We start from the raw sequence: 27,653 nt of genomic DNA, 5'->3' as shown, positions 1-27,653 counted from the left end.
TGTTGTTGATATAACCGACCTCAAGGACATACTAATTATTGACTGTATTATTCATTTTGGGCGACAAGTTTGTACGTTCATAATGATCTCATGAGCCCTTGCAAAATACAAAGAAAAATCTAGAAATTAAAAAAATCGATTATATGACGATCGTGTGACTTGTAGGTGATCTGCAATTAATGTACTTTTCTTCATACATCAAAAATCTTCATGTATCTGTAAATTAGGCTTCAAGCATGAGAGTAATTTTTAAGTATTATTATGATTTGATTTTAATTGCTGGTGCAGGCAATGTTTTCTAAGTGACCCTAGTTTAGAAATGTTTATTTACCTGAAACATGCACATAGGTTTTTGCAGAACACTTTGAAATGCTTATTACTTTTACATTCATGTTAAGAAATGTAATATCACGGACATGAAAGACACTGCAATCCCCTCTTTATTTTTTTTAGCGTTTTCCCCGTTCTGTATCATTTCATTCGGAATTACACAGTAAAATGGAATAATCGGGGGACTAAAGCATGACGAATGTAAACCACAGACCTATGATCTGCATGCACTGCTTTCCTGTACGCTGTTGTGCTTGAGTCTATTTGTCATAATTACATTTGCATTTTTCTTAGCTGAAGTAACGCAGTTCTCCTGCAGCTTTAAGTGGATTTGAACGCTTCCTAACAGTAGATTGATGTTGTGATGATGCGATAAGATAAGCCGAGCCAGCGGGGGTCCCCTAATGTCACTGTCAACAGAAAGAGTTCTTAAAATGCAGGCAGAACAAAGCAAACTATGTGTTTCTCAAGCTTTTTTCAAGCAATCACTTGCTGAAAGGTGGCTTTGTGCATTTTAGCATTTAGAGACTGAACATTTCATTCACATCTGCTCTTAATATTTATGCTGTTATATTTTTTTTCCCCCTCACATCATGCTTTGTCTTGCTTTACTCTAACCATTTCACTCCCATCACACTCTTTGGCATTACATCATTCTTTGACTCAACTTTTGTGGTAAACACACGATGCCCCCTTTGTTATCAAACACAAAAACTTCCTCACACTTCCAGAAGGTGGTGCTAGCACACTTTCTTGCCCCCTCCTCAACTGGCTGGATAAAATAGCATTACATCATCGCTTAGTTCAAGGAAGAAAAAAAAAGAAGCAGAAAGAAATCGAGTGAGCTTTGCTTCTTGAAAGTGGAGCATTTTGCCACCTGTGTCAAAGCTGTTAACAGATAATGACATCATCTAAAAATTGGCCACGGAAAGCAGGATTTGGGACACGGCTGGACTGAACTGATTGAGGCGCTAAGCAACTCATCAAGCTGCATTAACCGGAGTGTCCTTTTGTAATCTTACTACTATATGGCTCTGTCATTTGTTGTTCCTTAGGCTAAATTAAAGGTTGAATCAAGGTTGTAGTAAATAGTGACACCAGAAAACAAATATATGGTCGTTATATTAAAATGTGATCGTTTGTATTAAAGTATTGAATCATTGAAAAACAACAGAGCTTCATTTTTTTCCTTGAGTTGTTTATCAGCTAAATGCTGAAACACACCAGCATAGACTCTCTTTTCCAGTAAACACTGTAACTGTATACAAAAGATAAACAAGTGTATATGTATACATTTGCATTTTATATATACACCAAAGGGTGTAACTGAGTACATATACATGATCTGGAATAAACAAATGACAGGTTCTAAATGGATCTGAGTAGAGGAAGGATTTATTTATTTATTTCTATATGCCAGAAAGGTTCCCAGGGCATCTGGTTGAACCGTGAGGTGTATAAATCCCACAGGAAAAGGATGAAAGAATGTACCCTGTACAAACATTTAAAAGAACTTGGTCACTTTGTTGCATCCTGTGGGATTTGAATCTCAATATACCCCTCAATCAAATGCACTGTGACCCTCTCTGGCAGATATAAATAATAATAATTATTATTATATACATAAATTATTCAAACCGGGAACACCTCACAAGAGCTGCAGTTTTGAAAATGTTTTGACCCAGTCGTCTAGACGTCACTATTTGGCCCTTGTCCAACTCGCTCAGATCCTTACATTTGCCTTCTCTGTCACTATTCATTGCAACCTTGTTCCAATCTTTACTAACCCCTAAAGAACAACAAATGACAGAGCCATATAATGTTAAGATTACAAAGGACACCCCGGTTAATGCAGCCTGGTTGCTTGGCACCTCAATCAGTTCAGTCCAGCCGTGTCCCAAATCCTGCTTTCCGTGGCCAATTTCAGATGATGTCATTTTCTGTTAACAGCTTTGACACAGGTGGCAAAATGCTCCACTTTCAAGAATCCATTACAATTTCATCAGTAAGAGTTTAACATATTTTTACTGCAGCAATGTGCCAAAGAAAAATTTTTGTGAATTAAATTTAAAATTGTATTATATCCACATTATAATATCCTTCTGCAGGCTCTTCCCCCCGTCTTTAATTTGCTGTCAAGTCTTTAATAACAATACATTTATTTACAGATTTACTTCTGAAGTACTGAAACTGGAGCCTCCTTTAAATATTTAAAAAAAAAAGGCCTAAAATTGTTTTCTAATGGAAGACTCAATCAACCACCATCAATGTGAAGTGCCCAACATCCAGTTTCCTGTGTACACCATTTTTATAGATAGTATATCAGTACAAACCTTGAATGGTCCTTGCAAGTAGAAATACTATAATATCTGCTGTTGGAAAAAATAACACTTGTCAACCAATGAGAATTTAATATTTAACAATATAACACATTCACATGGTATACGGTAATACGTCTCAAGGTTTCTTCTACCATCACATCATATATCTATACATATTGGCTAGTTTGTAGGTATATGATCATAGTACCTTAGCAGCAATACACTTAATATTGCTGTAAGCATAAAACAAATAAAAGGGTTAAACATAAACGGCCCAGCATCCAGTGGTCAGAAGGTGAGAGTGAAGAAGCAGATGGCATAGATGAAGTCTTACAAACTGGGTAACAGTTACTAAGTGTGATATAAAGCTAATGCCAATATATGTGTCACTAAATATTAATTTAAAATAAACCCTTTGAAATACTGAAAAATCCATGGAAAATTCTTGGATGTAGTAATGAAAGCATGGTGACAGGAATAGTATATGAATTTCTTACTCGAACAGTTCCTTAAACTCAGCTACATCATTACGTTTATAACTGACGTCAAAGACTTTTAAAATGCCACCTTTGCACACCATTCATTTTGGTTTATACAGTACCTAACCTGGAGAAATGTCTGCAGTAAAAACATGAAAAACTCTTCCTGACTGCAATTGCAATTATTGCTGATTATTTTCTTGCAACAGCACAAGTGTATGCAACCCTACGTTTCATTCCATATGCTACTGTATGTTCACACTTGCAACGATTCTATTTCTGCAAGTTGATGTGCTTAAAATCGCTTTCGACTGGTTGTCATCCTAACTTTATCAGTTTACCAAGTTTGCCCTTATATTTGCACAGAAAGTTAAACTTTTCTCAATTTTTGCTATTCATTTACAGACACAGACAAATTTGTTGGTACCCCTATATGTAAAGAATTGGATTATAGTGGTTTCAAACAGCATTTTTTTCTTACAAATTTGCTAAAATGCATTATAATGCCACAGAGCTTATGGGAGAATGCATGTTTTAACAGATGAGACAAAGCTGTATGTTCACACATGCAAAAATAACCTTTCAGAAAAAAGAAAACATTGCCTTCTGTGAAACATGGAGGAGGCTTGATAATGTTTTAAAGCAACATCTGGAATAGGGAGCCTCAATTCTGTGCAGAGCACAATGAAATCTTTAGATTATCAAGCCATTTTTGAGAACTATACTGCCTAGTATCTGAAAACTCTATCTCAGTCACAGCTCATGGAGGTTCTGACAGGATGGTGACCCAAAACATACACCTAAAAGCACCAAAGAATGGCTAAGAACATAACAGTGGACTATTCCTAAGTGACCTACTATGAGCTGATCTGAATCCTATCTGATATTTTTTTTTAGAAACTTGGGACAGCCGAAGCAGTTGCTCCAACACTACCTGTTGGCAGGTGCAGGAGTCTCATTAAGAGCTACAGCCTCTACAGAGTGTGCAACAAAATATTCAGTTGAGGGTCCCATTATATTGCTTTATTATGTAAATTAATCTGTTGAATTAAAAAGCAGTCTGATTTCGATTCAATTCAGAATAAACAAGGATGGGCAGCAATTTGATTTTTATCTGGATTTATCTATTTCAGAGAAAATTGTAGGTTGATTTTATTTTATTTTAAGAGGAGGAGTACCAAATTTGTCCACATCTGTATTGGTTAATTGTCAGTCATTGGCCAATTATGGTTGCTGTTAGTTGCTGTATGTGTGAACATCGATTAAATTTTTTTGAGTAAAAATCAGTGTAAAATGTATTGTGGCATTTACTGTTTTAGTCTTTGTCAAAAAGTTTCAGTGTCTACTCTCTGTGCATAACTGTCCAAACCCCAATCTTGTCCTATCTTTGATTAGCGGGGAGAGTTTCTTTAGATTGCTGATATGGGCTCCTCTTATTTGTCATGCCGGGGCTACTTTGCCGGATCTGAACACACACACACACATATATTGGTGCAGCTGTTCATATATGCAAACATTTCTGTCAAATCTTACGGCACCTGACAGCAGTGTGAGCCCAATAAAACCAATATGGAGATAAGAGCTGATGTCAGTAGGCAGAACTAATATTATTTGTGCGGTGGAAAGCATTTATCTGTCACAGTCTGAGAACGGATGATTTTGCGTCACTTTTGTTTAATAATGATGTAGCAATTGCAATATGCCCACTGGCTCCGGGCTCTATTAAACTTTAAAAGATTATCCAAATTAAAATCTCATTTACAATATTGCTTTTTTTTTTTTTTTTTCGGGCAGTACTAGGTGGGTTCTATTGGATATATTTTCTCAGTGTGCGATCCAATTAACATTTTCACATTCAACAAACTGCATGGATGAAAAAGATGAGCATGCCTATTCTACTGTGCTGTATTATGATGGCTAAGAAAACTAGGCTTAATAAAACTTTTAATTTGGTTGCTAGTGATTGAAGTGGCACATTCTGACCACTTCAAAGCCCTCATTTACATAAAAAAGATTTCCCCCTTGTTTGACAGTAGGTGTCTAAACCTTTGTCTAAATGCCAGTATTTTATCTCGTTTGCTCGTTATACGCCATATCACAAGGAATTAATGTTATTGGTTACAACGACATGGCTCTCGGTTACATTGAGCGGTATAATTTAGCGTCACTTTTTCATCATTTCGCAGCCTTCATGGTAAAGTCGAGTGACGTGATTTGATCACACGAGCTATTATATTCAAATGTCAGGATCGCAGCGAATGTTTGGTTATCACACCGAATAAATATTTCACAGTTCAGCGCTCATATTCTTATGCATTCCTGGCAGTATTTAAATTGCTTCTGGAGATACAGTATATACCACCCTGAAGTTGATGAATTTCATTTTTTTATTTTCATTTTTTATTTATGAAAGAACAGCACCCTGTATGTTTTTAAATGCTTTTAACCATGTTATGGTTGTTGGTTTGAGCATTTCAAAGTCTGCAGATCTTTGGGGATTTTTATGAAAAGCAATAATTATAGTTTTACACAGAACGGTGCAAATAACAACATAGATAAAAAACAAAAAGCCCTCCAGTATGTGATCAACAACTTGTTGATCAGAGAGGTCACGGTTCTTCATTTGACTATTCAGTACAACTGTGGTGAGAAGAAAAGCCTCTCAGAATGTACAACCTCGAGGTCAATGAGCTACACCAGCAAAATGCCTTTTAAGAGCAGCAATCTGAAGCTACAGTGTACACAGGCTCGTTGAACCTAGTCTTTCTTCAGTCTAGTTGATGTTTTCAGTCTCATTGTCAGAGTAGATCTTGGATCACATTCGGTTGGTTGAAGAGAACATTAACGGAATCTCTAGATCTGTACGTAGTAGATTTACTGATTGGATGATGGCAGGCAGGAGTAAGTGTACAGGCAATTGTATATATCTTATATGGATATATACTGTCAAAAATAGAGGAGCCCAAACCCTTTCCTATGGGTCAAAGATAAATTGCATTATACCAATCACTATGTTAATAATAAAGTCCTTATTCATGCCATTATTCCTCTCATTTATTATTTGATATTAGGTAATAAATAAATATTTACTCCTTTTATCTGCTTAACTAATGCAAGTTCTAGATTAGTACATCTTACACCAATCAGGCATAAAATTATGACATCACATTATAACCGGTGACACTAATTATTTCATCATGGCACTTGCTAATGGGTGGGATTTATTAGGCAACAAGTAAACATTTTGTCCTAAATGTTGATGTGTTAGAAACAAAAAAAATTGGGAGGTTCGACAAATTGTGATGTCTAGACGACTGGGTCAGAGCATCTCCAAAACTGCAGCTCTTGTAGGATGTTCCCGGTCTGCAGTAGTCAGTATCTATCAAAAGTGGCCAAAGGAAGGAACGGTGGTGAACCAGCGACAGGGTCATGGGCTTCCAAGGCTCATTGATGCTCGACGGGTCAGAACTGTTTTGCTAGCAAAAGGGGGACCAACACAATATTAGGCAGGTGGTCATAATGTTATGCCTGATCAGTGGCAATCACGTGATGTCTAATCGGTGTATAATACAAAGAGAAACAATGCAATTAATTGTACAATAGGGTTCAATGCCGAAAACATGACATTAGTGACATGAAGTCAGTCCTCAATTTTTGAAGTTTTTCCAGATGGTCAAAAATCTCATTGTATTTGGATGTAAGTTTTTGTGATAAACTGCAAAAGACGTTGGCGACAAGTGGGTAAACAACAGCTATACACTGTACACTTCATTACATCTGCACAATATATCGCATGCCATTTCTTATTCAAAGAACCCACCATAGATGACCATACTCCTGAACAGATATTGATTTGTGTCCTTAAATTAAGTGTAGTAAGAATTCATAATCCTACTTTTCTCTTACTTGTTTACTGCTGGTTTCAATTTTGCGCACAAACCCTGACCCCACTGCAGTATACCCATTATCAGATGTAGTGAAAACAGTGGTGTCTTAAAAAGGGAATGGAAACATATCTGCTCATCCCTCACAAAGATGAGTCATATACAGACGCCTGATCAATGGAGCGTTACCTTCTCATCTCATTTTCCCTGGAGCACACTTCTCTCACTGCACTCTGTTCCACTGACTGAGCTTCCCCGGGCTCACGATGGGAAGGGGCTGGATACACAGCCACGCTTTCTAGTTATGAAGACATCCGTCCTGTGTAGAGGAATGCCTCGAATCAGTGTGTTCACTGGTCTGAGGCTGAAAGACAACTGAAAAGACTACGGACTGTCAAAAATCAGTGGATGTCAGGTTGCTGGTGATGACACCAACGTCTGCACTGTGTAAGGTATTGAAATATAATCTATAAAACCAGAAGGGAAATACACCTGGATTTTTTTTATTGTTCTGCATACATGTTCCACATTCAGGCACATAAGATCAGTGTAGTAAGCACTGTGGTTTTGCATGCTGGGTAATTGATTGTTAATGGCCCCTGAACTGTATACTGTGAATGGCGGATGAGAAGGGATGACTCACTTTGGGGGAGGAGGGAGAGAAGCAGAAATGATGGAATGACTCATTGTTGTGTTTCCTGAGTCTGTTTACAGCTTCTGAGATATCTGACCTGATGATAGCCATTGAGCAGGAGCAGAATTTTTTTTAAAGCCATAGAGGTGGCATCACTGGTACACAAGATTTATTGTAAAAGATAAATACATTATAGATACAAAAAGGGTCCTACACACAGCACAATTTGAGCATGCTAATAATTTATTAACCATGTTTGGGAAGGGGCCATCAAATCAAGCTTTTCCTGCAATAATAAAATGAAAGGCAGTCAAAAAAAAAAAAAAAAAAACAACAGTACAGAAGGATTTAACATGACTGCAAGTTTATTAAATGAGAAATCAACACAGTGTATGGTTCTGTGAGCTGTGCCACTTCACCCTGCTGCTTTCACCGTTCGATTTGACGGTGTTAAAATCCACAAAAACTAAAGACAAACTACTCACATTTGCTTTGTTTTGAAATCAAAACCAGATAATAAATCCGTCTGAGACTGCACAGACTATTACACGAGAAACAACTGCACTTCTCTCTTCTTGAATATATTAACCCTATTTTTCCCCTGTAGCTTATAAAGGCCTGGATACACAAAGTCAGTCCTTCATAGCGAGTCTCCTGACAATATATTTTATACATTAAATCATTGCCTTGCATTTATATAACTTTACCTTTAAAATATACTCGGTTGCCAACTTGCTCAAATAAAAATAAAACAACTGCAAAGACAAACTGCAATAATATGCTTCTGATAAAAATTTTATTAGAAATTTCTTGTTTTCTGCCGCAGCAGATCTATTTTTTGTTCGGACAGAAACAGCAGAAGCAGAAATGTTTCATTCTTTATTATATCACAGCGTTGTCGAATTCTTAAACCCAAAGGTGTTGATTAATTTTCTATAATGGTACATCAGTGTTGGACATCACAGATTTATATTAATGCACTGATTTTAATACCTCATGATTTCTGTATAAATAGAGTTATATAGCAGACAAACTTCTTAAGGTTAATAATAAATAAATAAATAAATAAATAACAGTATTTAATATAAACATGACTGTTGATATGGCTGATATGGTGAAATTTCTCCAAACAGGTATTTAATTAACAGGTATTTAATTAGTCTTTAGTATCTGCACCATGTAATAATTAGTAGGTTTTCTGCTACAGGAAAGTCTTAAGTTTAGAGGAGTTTGTAATTTCTTGTTTCTCTGTTACATGACAAGCTCCACCTTATGAATTAGTAACTTCAAGAAAGAGGCAAAAAGGCTGGTGAAGGAATCGATATTTATAGCTGTTATAAGAACTTGTCTAATGCTCATTCCTCAACATTAAATTAAACTGTTGACAATTTACTGTGGTATAAGAAAAATAGCACATTTTTAGCTGTTTTATTTTAGACCTCTAAAATCCAATTTAGTGTCAGCACAAACTATCAGGGTTTATTCCTTACTTAAAATTTTGTCTCAAATGCACTTCCTTACTTAACACCAAATAGTTACTTCAGAGCAAACTAGCATAGTGTATCCAGGTCTTTAGTGGAATAGGACTCTTAAGTTTACTTATGGTTGGACATTCTCTACTTTAGAGAGAGCAACAGGGACAGCTACATCACCTGCAGCTGGACTGGGAGCTTTAGTGAGAACATTGGTGGGACTCCTTCCATCTGCTCCACCTCCCCTCCCAATGATGCCCTTTTTTTCTTTCCCAGGAGGCTGTGGACTGGTTGTGGGTTTGGAGAACGCAGACAACAGCAGACCAGCGGTCATCATCAGGCCCCCCAGGGTCAGCATCCCAGTGCCAGCCTGTACACACATGTTCAGGGCCTTGTTGTATCGCATGGCATGGTGATCCACAAAGAGCAATTCTCCCTCGCCGAATGCCTCAATTCGAGTTGGAACGGCAAAACCCACCGCCAACATCACCAAACCGACAGCTAACAGGACAGTTCCAACTGCAAGAGAAATCTGAAAGGCACAGGAAGAGCTATGACCAACTCTGCATTAAAGTAGTGTAGTAGTTGCAAGTAGTTTTTAACACATACTTTTACACACAGTAGGGAACATGTATAACTGAATGTGTTTTACTGGGAGCAAACTATGTACATAGTTCATTCAAACTATGTACATAGTCGTGTCCCCTAGATAAATGTCTAGCTTGCTAACTAGCCAGCAAAAGAAGGCAATCAATAGCCAATCTGTTATTCATAGCTGACACCATGAGCTCCAACAGATACACTGTCAGTGTTACAGTTAAAAACCTTTGGTTTTTTTATTCCCTTGTTTTTTTAATCAACTGAAAATGATTGCAAAACTATAACTAGATCAGAACTATACTAGTATAATAAAGTCGACCACCATATCGTTTCACCATGTCATTTGCAAAGTCTGAAGCACAGCAAAATGTATACTTTTGGTTTAATTGCTATTTGGTTTAGAATAGTTCCATCCTGCACAAAATTTACAAAAAACAAAAAACATATTGGCTGAGGTAAGTGTAAGTCTGCAAACACAAAGTATTTTATTCATATTTCATGTTTTATTTTCACTTCTTTGTATATTGCAGCAACCTTTTTATCATATTTGGTTCGCTTCTTGAAGCTGGGTTGATTTGGGATCTAATCGGATTAGATCAGATTTAATTAATTTTTGAAAGCGCTAGAAATCCAATAGAGATTGATTAGAATTGGATTGAGAAAATCACATCCAAATCCAAGACATTTTGGTTCGCACCCATAAGTTCTTACCTGTAAAACTATGTTAAATTGAACTATGCCAAAACAAGAAAAGATAATTGGGTTTCATTCAAATAGACTAAATACTGCACATTTGAAAGTACCATTTCAGATCGGTAGTTAAAATCTGGTGATGAGGCTGACAATCACATTGACCCATTCCTCCAGGCTTACCAAACAATTGGCACAATTATCAAATTGAAGTGAAAAAAGAAATTCCCCCAAGGAAGCCAGGGAAAAGAAGTATGTATCGGTGCATTAAAAACAGTATTAGGACACCCTGCCACAAAAAAAAGAGTAAATAAACTCATAAAAAAAACCTGAAATCTCAAACACCATAGATGTAAAATGTCCCTACCTTGCAGAGGCCTGAGCTCCACCACTGGTATGAACGCTGGTTCTGAACATCCTCCTGGTTCCATACAGAGGCTGTACACTCCTCATAAAAATAGTGCAGGTAGGAACGCACCCCAAACCTATAGCCTGGAATACTTTTAGCACGCTCTGGCCCATGCACCTCTGAGTAAGAGGCCATATTGTAGACCTGCGAACACAAAAGAATAAAGTTCGCTTATAAATAATAAATGTGAAAGGAAATGCTGTATGGAATGTTTGTATGAAATAGAAAATAAGCAATGCAAATGAATCTATATAAATATTAATGATGACAGTGAGTGTATGCTATAGTCTGTCCGTAAAATTGTATGCCCAGATATGGTAATTATTAACATTCAATCAGATATTAATCTTCAGTTGAGTGTTAGAAGGCTCTGGCATGGAGAAGCTGGTGTTGGATCTGTGATGATTGTTGAGCTATTTTATGAGTTGCTCAGTTGCGCCTAGTTTTATAACCACAAATGACTGTATAAGACTGTAGAAAGAACATTACTCATAATCTTACACTCCAGTACTCCTGTTAGTTCTCATTCTCCAGTGTTCTGTATTGCTTAAAGATTTATGATCACACTCTTGATGTCACCCAAATGAGGATGGGTTCCACTTTTGAGTCTGGTTCCTCTCAAGGTTTCTTTCTCATAACATCTAAGGGAGTTTTTCCGGGTCACAGTCACCATGGCTGCTCATCAGGGACAAATACACAACGTTCACCTTAACTGTTAATTTCTGTAAAGCTGCATTTGAGACAATGTCTTGTTGTGAAAAGCGCTGTGGAAATAAACTTGACTTCAGTCTATGCAACATAACTTTTAACTGGAGAAACACACTTTGTACATTTTGACGAGATGACTTTTTACCTGAAAATGTTTTTTTATTTGACCTTTTTTATTTATTTTATATATAAATATTTATATTCACGTGTACATGCTGTAATCACGATAGCAATTTCTCGGTCTTTATCTCTTAAAACATATTGACTCTGTCGATATGCTGTCTTTTTGCTCTCTGTCTGAACGTCAGTGTGATCTGTGGATGCCTGGTGTTGTTACTCTCCAGAAGGTAACTGGTCACCCACTGATGAGTCACACACACACACACACACACACACACACACACACACTTTTATGGTTGGAGCACCACGGTATTAGGATCACCGTTATACAACGCACAATAATACAATATCATTTCTATCTTCCTGTTTGCTCCATCATCCATCAATACTCTGCAAATATCACTAAACTCCTACTCAAGATGTTTTTTGGAAACCTGGCTTGGGATTTCTGGCTCCATCAGGATCACGACATCTGACTTTTGGTTCAAAATAATGCAATCAATTTATTTATTGTTTTATATACTATAATGCAAACAGTATTTAGTCCAGAATCCATTTCGTCCTGCCTCAAATCAGGTGTTTTTATTTCAGTGCAAACCCAAAGGAGACCAAAATGCCACTTCTGATCTAAACAACAACAAAGAAAAAAAATACTGATTTTCAACATGGTTCAACAGGTTATGATGCCTCAGTAGTATGCAAGACTTCTGAACATACGCATTTTAATTTCTTTTAGCTTTTATTTACCAGTAACCACTAAACATTAAATAATAGCTAAATAAACAACACACACACACAAAACCACAGAGACACGCACTGTATTATTTCTCGCGCTCTTTCCATTTACTGCTGTTACACCGCTTTGGCGAGCAGCCGTTAGTGCGCGCGCGTCGACGGTTACAATTTAAATTCAAACCGGTGTGCATTTACATCCTTGTAAACGTAACGGTCGCTGCGCCATGATTTCTCTGAGGTAAATTACAGAAAAAACCAAAGCTATACCCAGTCTGAAGGCTGTGCTGATCCTCAACACGGCTTCATCCGCTTCCGATGCGTCCCATGCTCGCTCCTCCTCGCCACAAGCAAGGAAATAAATAAATAAATGAAGAAATAAATTAATGAAAACCTCGCACTATCTTCCGTAATATAGCCAAAGCACTCCGAAGCCATTAGTCATTCGCCAAGGCGGCGTCCCATTGCTCATATTATCGTGGCAAAATGGCCATCTGTGGTAACTATGGTGACCTGAAAAGCACTATTTATAATCTACTGTAATATAGCAAAATGTGGATTTTCTATGATTCTTCTAGTTAATAAACTATCAAACTATTAATGGAATAAATATATATATTTACAAATATTATTTTATTAAAATAATAATTTCCAGTCTGTTATATCAACTGTGTTATTCAGGCTGTACTGTGTGGTGCATTTAGAAAAAATAAAATGAAAATAAAAGCTTTGTGCAGAAACCATTTCACAACCTGATACCCACATGAAATATAACTGTACAATATACATAATCCATAGGCCTTGGCTTTTGTAGCTACAGTCTAGAGGACAAGCCAACACTTATAAAATGTGTGTATCGACAAGCTAAATAGTCAACGATAAAGTATTTATAATCTGATATTCAGATGGTATACTCAAACTAGCAAACAACAACAAAAAATAGACAACAACAGCTAGGTCAGACCAACTACCTGCTTCCAAAACAAGGTAAACTCTTGGGCTGGTAGTTTATCTTTGAACAGCTGAAAGAAAATTACCTTATTCTAATGCTACAGTATACATGTTAAATAACAAACAAACAAACAAAATTAATAAGAAAGCTTGGAAGACACCAGTATAAAAAGCCTGTGTTTTAGACTAAACTGGGTTTTTCACCCAGGTACATTTATCATTTAAAGTGTGCCGATATTGTTCTATTATATCAGATATCTACAAGCTTTTAGCTATAAAACAGGCGAAGAACCACAGGATGAGGCAGTTTGAATGAAAGAACAGTATTGTTGAATTGAAAATCATATAAACTCATTTTATTCACAGTAAAACAGAGAAAATATTAAATGCTTAAACTAAGAACATTTAGACTTTTAAGGGAAAAAATGCAATTTTTAATTGAAAGGCTGCAATACATCTCAAAAAAGTTGAGAAAGGGCCATATTTAACATTGTGTGGTATTCCCTCTTCTTTTAACAACAGTCTAGTATATGTCTGAGAACTGAAAATACCAGTTGCTGGAATTTGGGGAGAGGAATGTTGTCCCATTTATGTCTGATGCAGGATTCTAGCTGTTCAACAGTCTTGGGACTTCTTTGTTGTATTTTTTGTTTCATGATGCACCAAACGTTTTCAAATGGTGAAAGATATGAATTGCAGGCAAGCCAGTCCACCACCCAGATTCTTCTACTACCAAGCTATGCTGTTGTAATACTGAAGTTACAGTATGTGGTTTGGCACTCTTTTGCTGAAATATGCAAGGCCTTCCCTGAAAAAGCGTTCTGAATAGAAGCATGTGTAGCTTTAAAACATGTATATGCCTTTCAACATTGATATGCCTTACCAGATGTAGGCAAGGAATAGACACTAATGCACCACAATACCATTAGCGATGCAATCTTTTGAACTGGTGATGAGTATGCTTTCTCCATGGTTTCCAAAAAGAATTTCACATTTCAATGTATCTGGCCACAGAAGAGCTTTCCACTTTAACTCAATAAATTTGAAATGAGCTCTGGCCTAGAAAAGATGGCAAGATTTCTGGATTATGTTAATATATGGTTTCTTCTTTGCATGATAGAGCTTTAATGTGCATTTGTGTATGACACAGCAAACAATGATTTCCTTTACAAAATCATACCTGTTTTTAATGCAGAGTCACCTGAGGGTCTGAAGATCACGAGCATCCAATATTGATTTTTACCCTTGCACCAGAGATTTCTCCAGATTCTCAGAACTTGTTGATGATTTTATGTTCTGTAGATGATAAGATATTAAAAGTATTTGCAATTTTATGTGAAACATAATTCTGAAATTCTTCCACAATTTGTAGGCACAGTTTGTTATTGCAGATTGGTGACCCTCTGCCCATTTTTATTCTGAGATGTTCTGCCTCTCTAAAATATCCTTTTTGTACTTAATCATGTTTCAGACATGTTGCCAATTAACCTAATTAGTTGCTAAATGTTCCCTCCAGCTGTTTCTTTTTAGTAACACTTAAGTTTCTAGCTTTTAGTTTCCCCATATCAACTTTGTTTGAAACATGTTGAAGCAATTAAATTGAAAATGACCAATCTTTAAAATGGTATGTTTCCTCGGTTTAAACATTTGATATATGTTCTATTTTCTCTTACAATATGGGTGATTTGCAAATCATTGCTTTCTGTTTTTATTTATATTTTAAACCCCATCCCAACTTGGAATTGGGTTTCTTAGAAATACACAAATAACACTACTGACTTTTCAAGCGGGGTGGACGATTAATCATTTAAAAGTTAGTGTCCTTTTTTATCAGGTCTAGCCAATACATGTACACCATGTTTCAACCTTGGTGCTGTAACTGGTTATGAGTATTTTTTATGATTTCTAATCCATTTTAAAATGACCCCAGGGCAAAAAGAGGGCACACCATCAATGTCTTTTGCTTTTTTTTTTTTTTTTTACCTTAATATTCCAAACTGGATGTAGTGACAGAGAAACCTGCTCCCAGACACAGATCTGATACAGATCCATTTTACCTATGGCTAATCCACATAACAGTCACAGTTATTTCATGCCTGTGCCCAAGATTGGGAAACACTCTGATAATGGACATTCCCCTGCAGCAGAGACATTTTATTCATCCGCCACAGTGCATAATTCACATATATACTGGTGCACTTGCACAAATTCAAATTTATTTTGACAGTAAGGCAGAACCTGAAGTCTGCTTGTATATTACAAGATAGGTACAATCTCAGTTCCAAAAAAGTTAGAACACTGTGTAAAATATAAATAAAACCAGAATGTAATAATTGCATAATATTTGCAAATCCCATAAACCTATATTTTATTAACAATAGAACATAAAATATATCATTCAAATAAACAATTGGTCATTTTAATTACTATCAACAAATTGTGGAACAATTTCAGAATAATGTTCCAAAATTGCTAAATAAAAAAATAAAAAATAAATAAATAAATAAATTGAAATTGAAATTGAATTGAATATCCCATCATCTACAGTACATATTATCATCAAACAGTTAAAATAATATGTAAAGACAAGGGTAAAAATCAATACTGAATGCCTGTGATCTTGGCCAGAAACACCTCCAGATATTAGCATATGTGAAAGTTTACTGTGTCATCCACAAATCCGGGTTATCATGCAAAGAAGAAGCCATATGTGAACATGATCTAAAAATGTCACTGTTTTCTGTGGGCAAAAACTCATTTAAAATGAACACTAAAAGTGGAAAACTGTTCTGTGGTCAGAAGAAACCATGGAAACCATAGATGCTGCATTCTCCAGACAAAAGAAAAGAGGGACCATACTGCTTGTTATCAGCAGTTCAAAAGCCTGCATCTCTAATGATATGAGGGTGCATTAGTGCCTGGTAAATGCTCGTCTTGCACATGTGAAAAGACTCCATCAATGCTTAAAGCTATATACAGGTTGTGCATATATAGATTTATAAAGCCTTGCATATTTCAGCAAGACAATGCTTAACTACATACTGCATCTATTACAACAGCATAGTTTCTTAGTAGAAGAGTGTGGGTGTTGAATTTACCTGCCTACAGTCCAGACCTTTGGCCAAATGCAAACATTTGAGGCATCATGAAACTAAAAACATGACAAAGATGACCCAGTACTGTTGAGCAGCTAGAGTCTTGTATAAGACACAAATAGGACAACAAAAGTCCTCTCCCAAAAGTCCAGCACCTGGTATCCTAGATGCACTGTATACAGATTTATGGTAAAAGCAAATTGAATACTACACAGTGGTAAACATGCCCCTGTGTTTTTTTGAGAAATTGAGAAACATTAAATTTTTTCTTTAAAATTTCCTCACTTTAACCATTTCATTTGTTTTCTATGTTTGCAAATCACCACATTCTGGTTTTTTATTTACATTTTACTCATCGTCCCAACTTTTTTTGGAATGAAGGTTGTTTTGCTGTCAAATTTAATGCTAATGCTCACATTTATGCTAATTTTCATACATTTGTTTTTCAATTTTTTGGTGGTTTGTATGTAGACATAAGGTTACTAAGTAATTTATAATGTAGTATTTGTAATAAATCATTTACTTTTTTCTCCTAGCCTCAAATTCTTGTTCAGATATACACAACATGGAGCTACACTCTTAGTGGTTTGATGGCAGCTACAAAGCAAAACTCTTCTTTTCTCCATTGTTTAGATAATTTTATATATTTTTCTTTCGACTTTTGAGTGCACTTCTTTCTCACAACTCCTCAGAGTACTTGACATTTGTCACCAATGGTCCTGTAAGTGTCATACACTTTCATTGCTGAGCTTGCTAAGTTAGCAGGATTCTAATAACTTGCAACGCTGGAGCTTGTTTCCTTCAATTAATCCTTCATTGCTCCTGCCATGTCAGGTTTTCCATTGGCATTTTTTGTTTACCAGCATGGTCTGTGGCTAAGTGCTACTATTGTTGAATGATTTCCCCTTGCTATTCAATACACTGTTTACTGCAGAGGCCTGTGTTCACCCCTCATTATCCCTGTTGAGTCAGGTTTTCTCTGGGCACTATCTTAGAGTTTTATACATTTTATGCCTTCACACATAGCTGCACTAGTGTGTAAAATACTAACATACTTTGACTGACTCCTAAAAGCCTCCACCAAATAGCTTGGTCATTTTGGACAGATTCAGGCTCCTCTCCAAATTAAAGTTCTTGCCCTTCTTTTTGTGAACATCTATGTGGACATTCAATGTTCATTTAAATTCAGTGGGGCAATCTTTCCCACTAAGGGGGTTGTTTTTATCTGTTTCAGCCTAGTATTCACAATCTTAACATGGTTGTGGATGCACCAAATGTAGTGCACCTCAATTGTTTTGATGAACTGGCTTCATTTCAATGTTGTCTTTAATACATTCCATTTCTTTATTATTTCTGCATAGGGGAATAACCATCTTATAGTCCATTCCAATAGTTTCTCAGTTCAAGAAAGGTCAAAGAATGGATTTGACATGATTACCAGCATTAGAAGCTTAGCTTTTGCACCCTGAGCTGATGCAATATCTTTTTCAAAACAGTAAGTATGGAAGGCAGATCTGTTCACAGATAAGAACCAGAGCAAAATGAAAAATAATAATATATGATAATAAATGAAAAAATAATCAGACAAATAAAAAGCAACTTCATCAACAAAAGTAGAGGCTTTCTGCAAGCTCATAGGTGTTTTGTTGTCTAGCAAATGTAAAACAACCTATTGAGTCTAGTACACTATACAGGCACCATCACACCATATCACACCATGTCTTTTTGGAGCTTGCTTTGTGCACAAGGTCTTTTTAATGCTGCAAACACATTCTTTACAAACATTTAGCATATATAAGTATATAGTAGGCTATATATCTCCAGGAGCAATAAGGATTAGGCAATTTGAATGAAATAACAATATGCGGTACACAAAAATAACAGTAGTAACCAACAACAGGGACGTTTTCCTTTCCAGAAGAGTAGATAATTCATCTTTAAAAAGGTGTCAGTAATGTTTAATTTTACATGGTCCAAGTCAATCTATTCACACCATGTTTTAACCATGCTGTAACGGTTGTAAGTAGTTTTTAATGATTTCTAATTTATTTAAAATGTCCTCAGGGCAGAGAGTTGCCACAATGTCACTGTATTTTGCCTCTGGTAAAAACACAAGATTATCTTATTTACATACTATACTTTTTTCACCTTAATACCTTAGTATTCGGTGTACTTCACTCCAGTGTCTGTATCTTACCAAAGCATTAAGTGTGTGCTATTATTAATGCATATACACAAAAATGAGGATCGCAATGTTCAGGATTCTAAAGGTTGAGGCCAGAAAAGGGCCACAAAAGATATCAGACAATCCATATCCCATGGGTGTAGAGTCTGAGGCTGAGAGTAATGAGGACCCGCTTGCTACGAAGAAAAAACCTTTCTGTTAAAGTGTGCTTTGAATTTCTTCCTTTCTATCTTCTTCGACATGTAGCCACTTGTGTGATGTAGGCAATACTTACATCCAAGTCATGAAACATGGTCCATGACTTTTTGAACCGTTCTCGGTTTCCCCACAACAGCAGCTGTCTGAGTTCTTTATATGTCAGATCCGGTTGAAGTGCGAGAAAAAAGCTTTGGCGACGATGACATTTATACTTCGCTGACTTGCCGACATAATGAGCACATTATGCACATACTCCAGGGCCAAGGCTTGCCTGCATAGTTTTAATATTCACATTCCCTAAACTAAAGAAAAAGGCAGGGCAAGCGATTTTCACCCATTTTCACTCGTTAAGTAAAAATCTTTCTTATGGACCGACAGAAATCTTTGTCACAATTAACCATAACATGAAAAAGAAAAGATTCCTCTGGACTATATAAGAATTCTTAAACAGATACAAGAAGCAAAAATGATTTAATGAGTACCACAAACTAGACTGATAAGTGTAAGCATAAAGACAACATAAATGAGAGATTTTATAAAGATTAAATATTAATCAGCACATGAGCAACAGAGAAAGCAATTAGTACATTCAGCACGCTCTAGTTAGATGGACTGCAGCTTCTGGTGTAGTCATTACTGCAGCACTGACTACATTAATGATGCTCTTTACTCATCACCGTGTCCTGAAGCCACATTCAACTGACTTTTGTAAAATCTGCTAGTTGGTAAAAGTGTCTATGATGGATGGAGTGCAGTATTCCAAAGCATTTAAGACATTTTATTTACTTATTTCAGATGCAGCTTAAAAGTTGGCTCAAATAAGTAACAGGGGAAGTTTCTGGTCACCAGCCCAGAACCTTAACTGTGGTTTCTCCTTACAGACATATTATGCTCTGATGGTTCACATATAAACATACTGAAATAAAACACATTAAAGCAAAATTCCTAACATAATAACTTGGCCTTGTTCACTACTCTCCGCTTTGCTTCAGATGAAGGATGTGCTTTAAACTGGATTTGCTTTTTTTTGTTTATTTTACTAGAGTTTAATCTCAAATGGGTGAGTTTGCAGGGATTGATTCCCATTGGTGAATAAGGTTTGAAGTAAATGTGCAATTGACATATGAGACTTTTAGTGCTAGCTACAGTAATGAATAATTAGCAACAATGATAGTGGCATGTTTCCTACTATAATTTAGCTTGAGCTTTCTTTTTCTTTTTCTTTTCTAAGAACCTGTCAAACCAGTGACCTAATACAAACACACAATGGGTGAAAGGATGGATGGATGGGTGGATAGATGAATGGACAGTTCATCTGACAGGGGGATGGATACAAGACAAAGAGAAAATATGCATTGTGACAGACAGATAACTAGACAGACAGGCAGACAAAGAATGAGAACGGGTTGGATGGATAGATGGATGAATGAACAGTCCATCAGTCAGAAGGATGGACGCAAGACAGAAAAACAACATTGCAGAAAGACAGAAAAATAGACAGCCAGACAGATACACATATACAGTAGATACATAGAGAGCTGGATTAGCAGACTTATAGATGCTTGGACAGATTGTTGACAGACAGACAGACAGACAGACAGAAAAAATTAGCTATGTTGTTGAGGTCCAGGTGTAAATAGTTTTTCACCCATATTAAGATATTCACATAGCAGGTATTCACACATGTTTTGAGCTTGAAATTTTTTGCAAATCTATAAATAGAAATTCTTTCAGTTTTGTTTTTATGTAATATTAGTATGCGGACTTGGTTTCCATATTTGATTTTCTTTTTGTTTTCTTCCTCAAGCTAAAATATTATAAACCTCATGTCGGGAATTATGAATTTTCAAGGTTGCACTTAGAGGCAGCAATACTCCTGATACTGCACGTGACTTCAGGGAAATAGATATATTACATCATCCTCATGGTCAAACAATAGACATTTCTATAAATAAGTACCAAAAATGCACTGATTATTGGTTTTCGGTTGAAAGGTTGTACCCCTTTACTGCTTACTATAACTGGTTACAATTAATTATAATTTAAAATATTATTTAAATAAAATAATTACAAATAATCAGATAAGTCAAAGTGATTATATGTATGTGTCTATTTATCTTTTTATTAACTTCCATAGTGTTCCATTGCTAAAAGACATAAGACAATTCTACAGTTCCTAGCAGACAGAACAGAACACTGGTAAAGTCCATGTTTCCTTTATAGGTCCATTAAATACAGTAATAGTCTGAAATAACTGCTTCTGTACCATATGTAGTGCAGTTTTTCAGAACATATTCATTTGGGATTTACCAATGGGCCTGTGTCCCCTTTCTAGACACGGTGGCCTACATTTTGAAGAAGCCGAAATGCTGTAGAGAAACATTGAAGAAGTGCAGGGATATCTGAGGAGCAATGTGTGTGAACACTAGATGGCGATATCACCCTAAACTGTACCATTTATAGAACGTCCTGGAAGAAGTTGCACTTTTCTGGTGGCCAAACTGTAATCCTGAGTGTCCACAGTTCAGTGTAATTCTGGTGACTTTCCAGCTCTTATACACCTGAGGCCATTTTCAACACTAAAAATAGCTTGTAACTGACACATTTAAGAGTAAAAAAAACCAAACACATTTTTCTATCGTTTTATTTTCTTTTGTGCAAAAAAAGTAATTCATTTTCACACTCAAAATAAAAGAAAGACATCCTATCTCTGAAACATCAAGCTTTTTATATGATTGAAATGTTTAAAGAAAATGTTTCTATCGAATGATGCTGGGAGGTGCTTAATAATCGCTGTGTTAATTTGTTCATTAACGCATTATACTTGTTATTGCTGTGAAAAGGTAATGTTTGAATGTAGCACTGGCATCACAGGCTTTGCTCTTGTCCTGATTCACAGTGTCATATTTATTTTTAACATTTAGCCTCATATGAATAAGTCCATCATGAAATTAGAAAAGACAGCAGACAATGGACTTCAAAACTAAATGAAACGATGCAACAGGATGACTAGCGTGATGGAGTTGAAGGCGGCATTAGCATGACTTTCTGAAGCTTTTCAGCTTTTCAGAAGGTGATCTGTTAGAGCCGAGTTTACAGATGAGGAGGTTAGAGAGCCAGACAGAGAAAGGACCAAAGTATGGGTGAATTGAATGTAGGTAATCAAGATTTAGCAAAAATGTGCAAACAAATAAAAAAAACAAATGTCAATTCAGATTTAGATTACAAAATATTCCTTAGATTCCACTAATGATGCCAAAAGATATTAAGGTACAAATACACTGATTTGAACATTAACCAGTGAAGGTGGTCTAGTTACACATTTATGGCCTCCCCAGACCACACACTGTCTAACAATTCAATACTGGTTACACTTGGCTGTTGTCTGCTACATTAGATGGCTTTGTCATTTTCCTGTTTAAAATATGTAAATGAATATAATTGTTCTATATAATTTATGTCCTAAGATGTGAGAGTTTGTTGATTGTCAGACATTAACATAAAACATTTAGATGCAAATAATTTGTGTTTGCTCACTGATTTTGATTTACTTTGATTATAGTCATATACTGTGTGTGTGTGTGTGTATATATATATATATATATATATATATATATATATATATATATATATATATATATATATATATATATATATATGTATATATATATATATATATATATATATATATATATATATATATATATATATATATATATATATACATACAGTATATGACTATATATATATATATATATATATATATATATATATATATATATATATATAGAGAGAGAGAGAGAGAGAGAGAGAGAGAGAGAGAGAGAGAGAGAGCAATAAAGAAACATTGCATCCATATATAGGGAAATCTGGCCTAAGGTGTATAGTAAATACTATATGGGGCATTTAATAATATAAAATCACAGACACACTTCAGTTTCAAAGATTGATGTTAAAAGTTAAGAACTTTTAGTGGCAGTTTTAAATCAGGTTTATTTTAGGATTATTACATGTCACAATGTATAAGACAATCCCAATAACAGTTCTATAACAGATGTGTTCTTCATGTCCGATTATAATAAAAAATGTGAAGAAAATAACCACGTTCTTTTTCAGCATGCTTCAAGGTTTTACAGAAAACAGAGATGCCTATACTTAAACATTACTCAAAGTGGGGAAATAAGAATATTTTTGGATATGTAATTCTAGGTTTTTAGCGATGTCGGAGTGCTTACATGCTGAGATTTTAATCAAAATTTTCTGACACTGCCAAAACTTTGTCTTTGGTTACAATGCGAACACATCACATGACCGATGCTTATTAACTCGCCACCAAAGGATTTTTGATGACGTGAGATTTTTGAGGGTAAGATAATGGTCTAGTTAGATAAGTAAGATAAGATGTGAATAGAACATCTGATTCAGCTGAATCTACATATCAGTTAATGGTCAGGTTTTTAAGAGTATTAGTGTATAAGCCTGGAATTTACCAACACAAACCCTGGTAAAAACCTGTGTTGAAGGGAAAATGTGCAATTTTCCATCTGTGCAATACAGAAAATGGTTTAGGCTTCCATCATGTTTCAGTCTTACCATGCATCTGCAAATAAAGCAAGTCCAATAAATATACACAATTTCACATCATAAATTTTTTATGTACATTCTAATCAATGCACTGCTATTCCTTGGGCCCTGTTTGTTAAATGAGAACTTGGCTTTCTCTATTTGGTGTTTTTTTTTCTAGTTTTTCTTTCTTTTTTATTATCTTCATTATGCAAACATCGCTTTTGTCATCGCAGTCCAGACTTCAGTAACTAACATAGTAAATAATGCATCTTGTTGGCATATTTCGTACTGTGTGTGTGTGTGTGTGTGTGTGTGTGTGTGTGTGTGTGCGGGCCTCTGCATTAACAGTCTCGCTGCATAAACCCCATCAACATTAAAGGGCACATTTTGTTCATTTCAATCCACAGTGGTAAACATGTCATGCGCATCTAGGGCTCCGGTGCTGGCACATGCATTCGGCTCTCTCCTCACCCCCTGCCATCTGTCCATTCGTCCCATGCACTGAGCTTAAACCACACACAGCCTGAGGGCAGGAGTATGTGTGTGTGGAGAGAAAGGGGGAATAGGTGGGGGTCTGCAACATCTGCTGTCTTCCATGGCTTCATGTTGGGGGCCCCCGGAGGTCCGACTGAACGGATGCCCGTGCTGCCATGCTGCCCAGTACCACAGTCATGTGCTGAATTAGCATTACGAGAGGAGTGCGAGGCTCTGTTTGTCCTCCTCCGAGAGGGTGGAACTGCATGGCATTAGCTACAGTCATTAAGCTGTAAGGTCAATTTGGCCTAAATTAATATTTAAATTTTATGGGATATTATGGACACGGTGTGACATTTGGTGGACACAAGCCTGATGTGTGTTCAGGCTTGTAGATGTGCATATGGTATTAATCAGCGGTTTTGCATCGAGGTATGGGCATGTGGGTGAAAGGCACTGATATGAAAAATTACCAAACACAATTTATTATAGGAGTTTCTGCTTTTAGGGTATAAATTTGGTTGAAAAATGATATCAGATTTGAACAGAAAACAGAAATGCCACAACTGGAAAGAAAAATAGTAAACCGAAACATGAATAAATTCAGTTCAATGTTATTTTAGTAGCAAGAGAATAAGCCCATTTTGAAAAAAGCTTGAGTGATGAGCACAGGGCAGTCTTTAAGATCACAGCAGCAGCTTTTTAGCTTCAAATCTACCATACCCAAATCCTTTTAAGGAAGGATGAGACTTAACATAAATTTCAAATCTTCAGGGAATCTATGCTGGATCCATGATCCAAGTACACTGAGTGAAAATTATCCAATGGAAAGAACTCTTTAATGGTTGCGTATCAATTTTGCAGGTTTGCAATTGTGCCACAGCACATGCTAAGCGACATGATGAAGTGGTAGCACAGCGGTTAAGATGTTGGAATTCTGATCAGGAGGTTATGAGTTCCAATCCAAGCACCACCCCACTGCTTTTGCTGGGCCCTTGTGCAAGGCCCTTTATCCTCAGGCTACGTATATACTAATCTGGATCAATTTGAAAACGTTGTTTTTGTCCAAAAAACGCTCTGCATTTACACTAGTTTTTAATCATTTCCGAAATGTTGCTTATTCACACTGAAAACGACACGGCAATGACTAAAAATGTGCCATCGTTTTCAAAAGCCTTGTTTTTTATTTCGGTTTGGAGAGCTTTTTTAAAAAGCTATGTTTTGTTACCTCAGTGTGGACAGAAGGCCAAAACAGAGAGAAAAATGTTGTTTTTCAAACCAAAACATATTAGTTTGGACATGGCCTCAATTGCTTAGTTATTGAAATAAAGTCGCTCTGGATAAGGTTTGTCATGATACTGATACATGATAATTCAAAAGAATTGATGAAGAGGTAAGATTGAACTTGGAATGACTATTCCGGTATTTCGAAAAAGAAGTGTTAAAAACGTATTTGTAAAAGGCTTGGCATTGCAATACAAGTTACATTTATTCAAGCTTGCTGGTGTCGAGGTAACATTGCTGCTAAACATGGCGTGCATTTTGTTTGGATTTGGTTTGAATTCTATGTGCTATTAGAGATTGTGAGTGCTGAGTTTAACGATACATGTAAACTGTCCCATCTGCACCACAATATTTTGTACAAAAACAAACTTTCAATATCTTTTTTTTTTTATCAACACTGTTTACTGTGCTCTCACCCCATCTCTCACTTTCTCCTCATCTCTCTCCTTTCCCTTGTCGAGTGTGAAGCAGCGGAGCCTCCTCTTTCATCTCACGAGCGATCAATAATGGATGGGACTCCCAGGCTCTCGGAGGAGAGCGGCCCTGGCTGCAGCGCTGTTCAACACCCTGTCTGCCAAAACAGGCCTCCAATTAAAAACTCAGTGCTTAGAGCGCCTGGCAAGCCTGCATGCATCCACAACTCCTCTCAAAGAGGTTCCTGCATCCCCCGCTCTCCCCTTTTCCCAACCTCTGGAGACCCCCTGACCTACTCCCCCACACCGTATTGATCTTCAGGCAGATGTAAAAGACTATTGAGGTCATCATTCATTTTTTATCATTCCCAAGAAAATGTCAAGCCGGGCGGCAAAAAAACATCGACGTGTCACGCGTAATGGGCTGTGAGGCAACCGCGACTGCAGGGTGCAGTGATGAGCGCATGTCAAGCCACTGTTTTGCCATGGTTAGCCAAGTATATAGTGGGAATTGAAAAAGGGAGTGTCACCTGATAAAATGGCACAAAACCTGGTCTTGAACACTGGTCACTTAACAACAGATATACACAGGGTTAGTATACTGGATTCATCGTCTTATTATGCTCATTCTTATTATTCTAATTTTTGTCTTATTATTCTAATTGTTATTATTTAGTGCTAGTTCACGTTATCACCTACAGTGTTAAGTCTGTTTACACTGAGCCCTGGTACATTTCCCAAGTGGTGCAGTTTATTTTTAGCATATAGAAATCTTATTTCAGGGTTTCAGTGAATGTGACATAAACACTAGCCCAACAACACGATGCTGCCACCATCATGCTTCACAATTTGTATAATGTTAATAGTGATTCAAATGTTCCAATGATTATGGACAGGTGATAATAATCTATTCCACTTTGTGAATGGTGGGTGTACTTACATTGATGCCTGGTGCCTCCATCTCCTTCACCAGTTCCTTTGTTCAATTCTACACTCTTTTATAATGAATAATGTCTTTAATTACATAATTGCTTTAATATATGTAACTTGATATACATCTTAATATGAATATGCATAAATATGAATATGCAGCTAAAATTGACTGTGCAGTGTATTTTGTGTGTGTGTGTGTGTGTGTATATGTGTGTGTGTGTGTGTGTGTGTGTTTGGATGCTTTTTAGATATGCATTTAATCTTCATTTTTGGATGGACTGCTGTCAATATTTCTTCCCTTGTGTCTGCTTTAAAGCCTGAGGCTATTTTTGAAAGTGTTTTAAAATGTACATCCTCTTTGTGTTTCTGAGTCAGGTGTATGGTTCGTGTGTGTGTGTGTGTGTGTGTGTGTGTGTGTGTGTGTGTGTGTGCACGCACAGTAATTATCTTGGCTTCTGTCAGTTCAGTCTTCAAGCCTGCTGTACATGTGATACAATTAGTTTAAATCCATTTAAAATGTTTTTTTTGGCCATTAAGTATTAACATTTAAAGTGGTAGAACAATAAAATGAATCCCTTGAAATAAATAATTTAATTTTCTTAGAATTCTTTAAGTTTTCTCCTGGCAAATGTTTAAATAAAAGAAAATATGTCACAGGAAGTCATAAGATCCAGTCTGGCAGTTCAGAACTGTTCTGGCTTCATTGACCAAAAAGAAAATAAGCAATGGATAAGATTTTAAATCCAATTAATAAAGAAAAAATTTGGAAACCCAGTTTTTAAATATCTAATCATTTATTTTGTGGCCTTGGGTAACTCTGTGTGCTTGGGGAATTTCTGAGATTGTACACTTGGCACTTGAATTTTTTAATCTTATATTTTTAAATTAAAGAGTTTTGTATTACTAGTAGTCTTGAACACCGCGTGGCTAGGTTTTTCTTTCCTATTTTTTATTTTTTTGGTTTAACTTTGTTACTTGTAAAAATAAACCAAATCCTAATAGCTTGTGAACCAAAAGTGTACAATTTAAATATGAAGTATTACAGGTATGTACTAGTACAACATGTTTTCATCACTTTGTGCTTTCTGGTTTTGTTTGTCTAAGCATCAGTATGTAAATCAATCGGTCATTACAAGCATTTCTTATACTGCAATTATGTCAGAAGCAGAAAGGAA

General features: G+C 36.2%; 2 protein-coding genes across 4 annotated transcripts in view; one reads left to right on the top strand and one right to left on the bottom strand.

The window, feature by feature from the left end:
* The window catches only part of lpcat1 (lysophosphatidylcholine acyltransferase 1), a 28,245-nt gene extending 18,199 nt beyond the window's left edge, over positions 1-10,046 (top strand). The window contains exon 15 of one of the 2 annotated variants that reach the window (XM_046844044.1): positions 9,397-10,046. The gene's annotated coding sequence lies outside the window, so the exon portion shown is untranslated. Of the gene's footprint in view, positions 1-4,027; positions 4,414-9,396 lie in introns of those variants that run through there. The other variant, XM_046844045.1, reaches the window with a different exon arrangement.
* Positions 7,996-14,734, bottom strand: nrsn1l (neurensin 1-like). 2 transcript variants are annotated; one of them, XM_046844048.1, is made up of 3 exons: positions 14,511-14,734; positions 10,778-10,963; positions 7,996-9,652 (listed from the first exon to the last, which is right to left on the bottom strand). In XM_046844048.1, the coding sequence occupies exons 2-3, from the start codon at positions 10,952-10,954 to the stop codon at positions 9,248-9,250; spliced, it is 582 nt and encodes a 193-aa protein (XP_046700004.1). In that variant the 5' UTR covers positions 10,955-10,963; positions 14,511-14,734; the 3' UTR covers positions 7,996-9,247. The 2 variants fall into 2 exon arrangements, with proteins under 2 accessions (XP_046700004.1, XP_046700003.1); XM_046844047.1 differs by lacking the exon at positions 14,511-14,734 and adding an exon at positions 12,650-12,863.
* Between the last annotated feature and the right edge of the window lie 12,919 nt (positions 14,735-27,653).

The sequence above is a fragment of the Silurus meridionalis genome, chromosome 29 (assembly GCF_014805685.1).
Source record: "Silurus meridionalis isolate SWU-2019-XX chromosome 29, ASM1480568v1, whole genome shotgun sequence".
Classification (NCBI taxonomy): domain Eukaryota; kingdom Metazoa; phylum Chordata; class Actinopteri; order Siluriformes; family Siluridae; genus Silurus; species Silurus meridionalis.
Note: the sequence above shows the minus strand (reverse complement) of the source record. Positions and strands in the feature narration are given on the sequence as shown.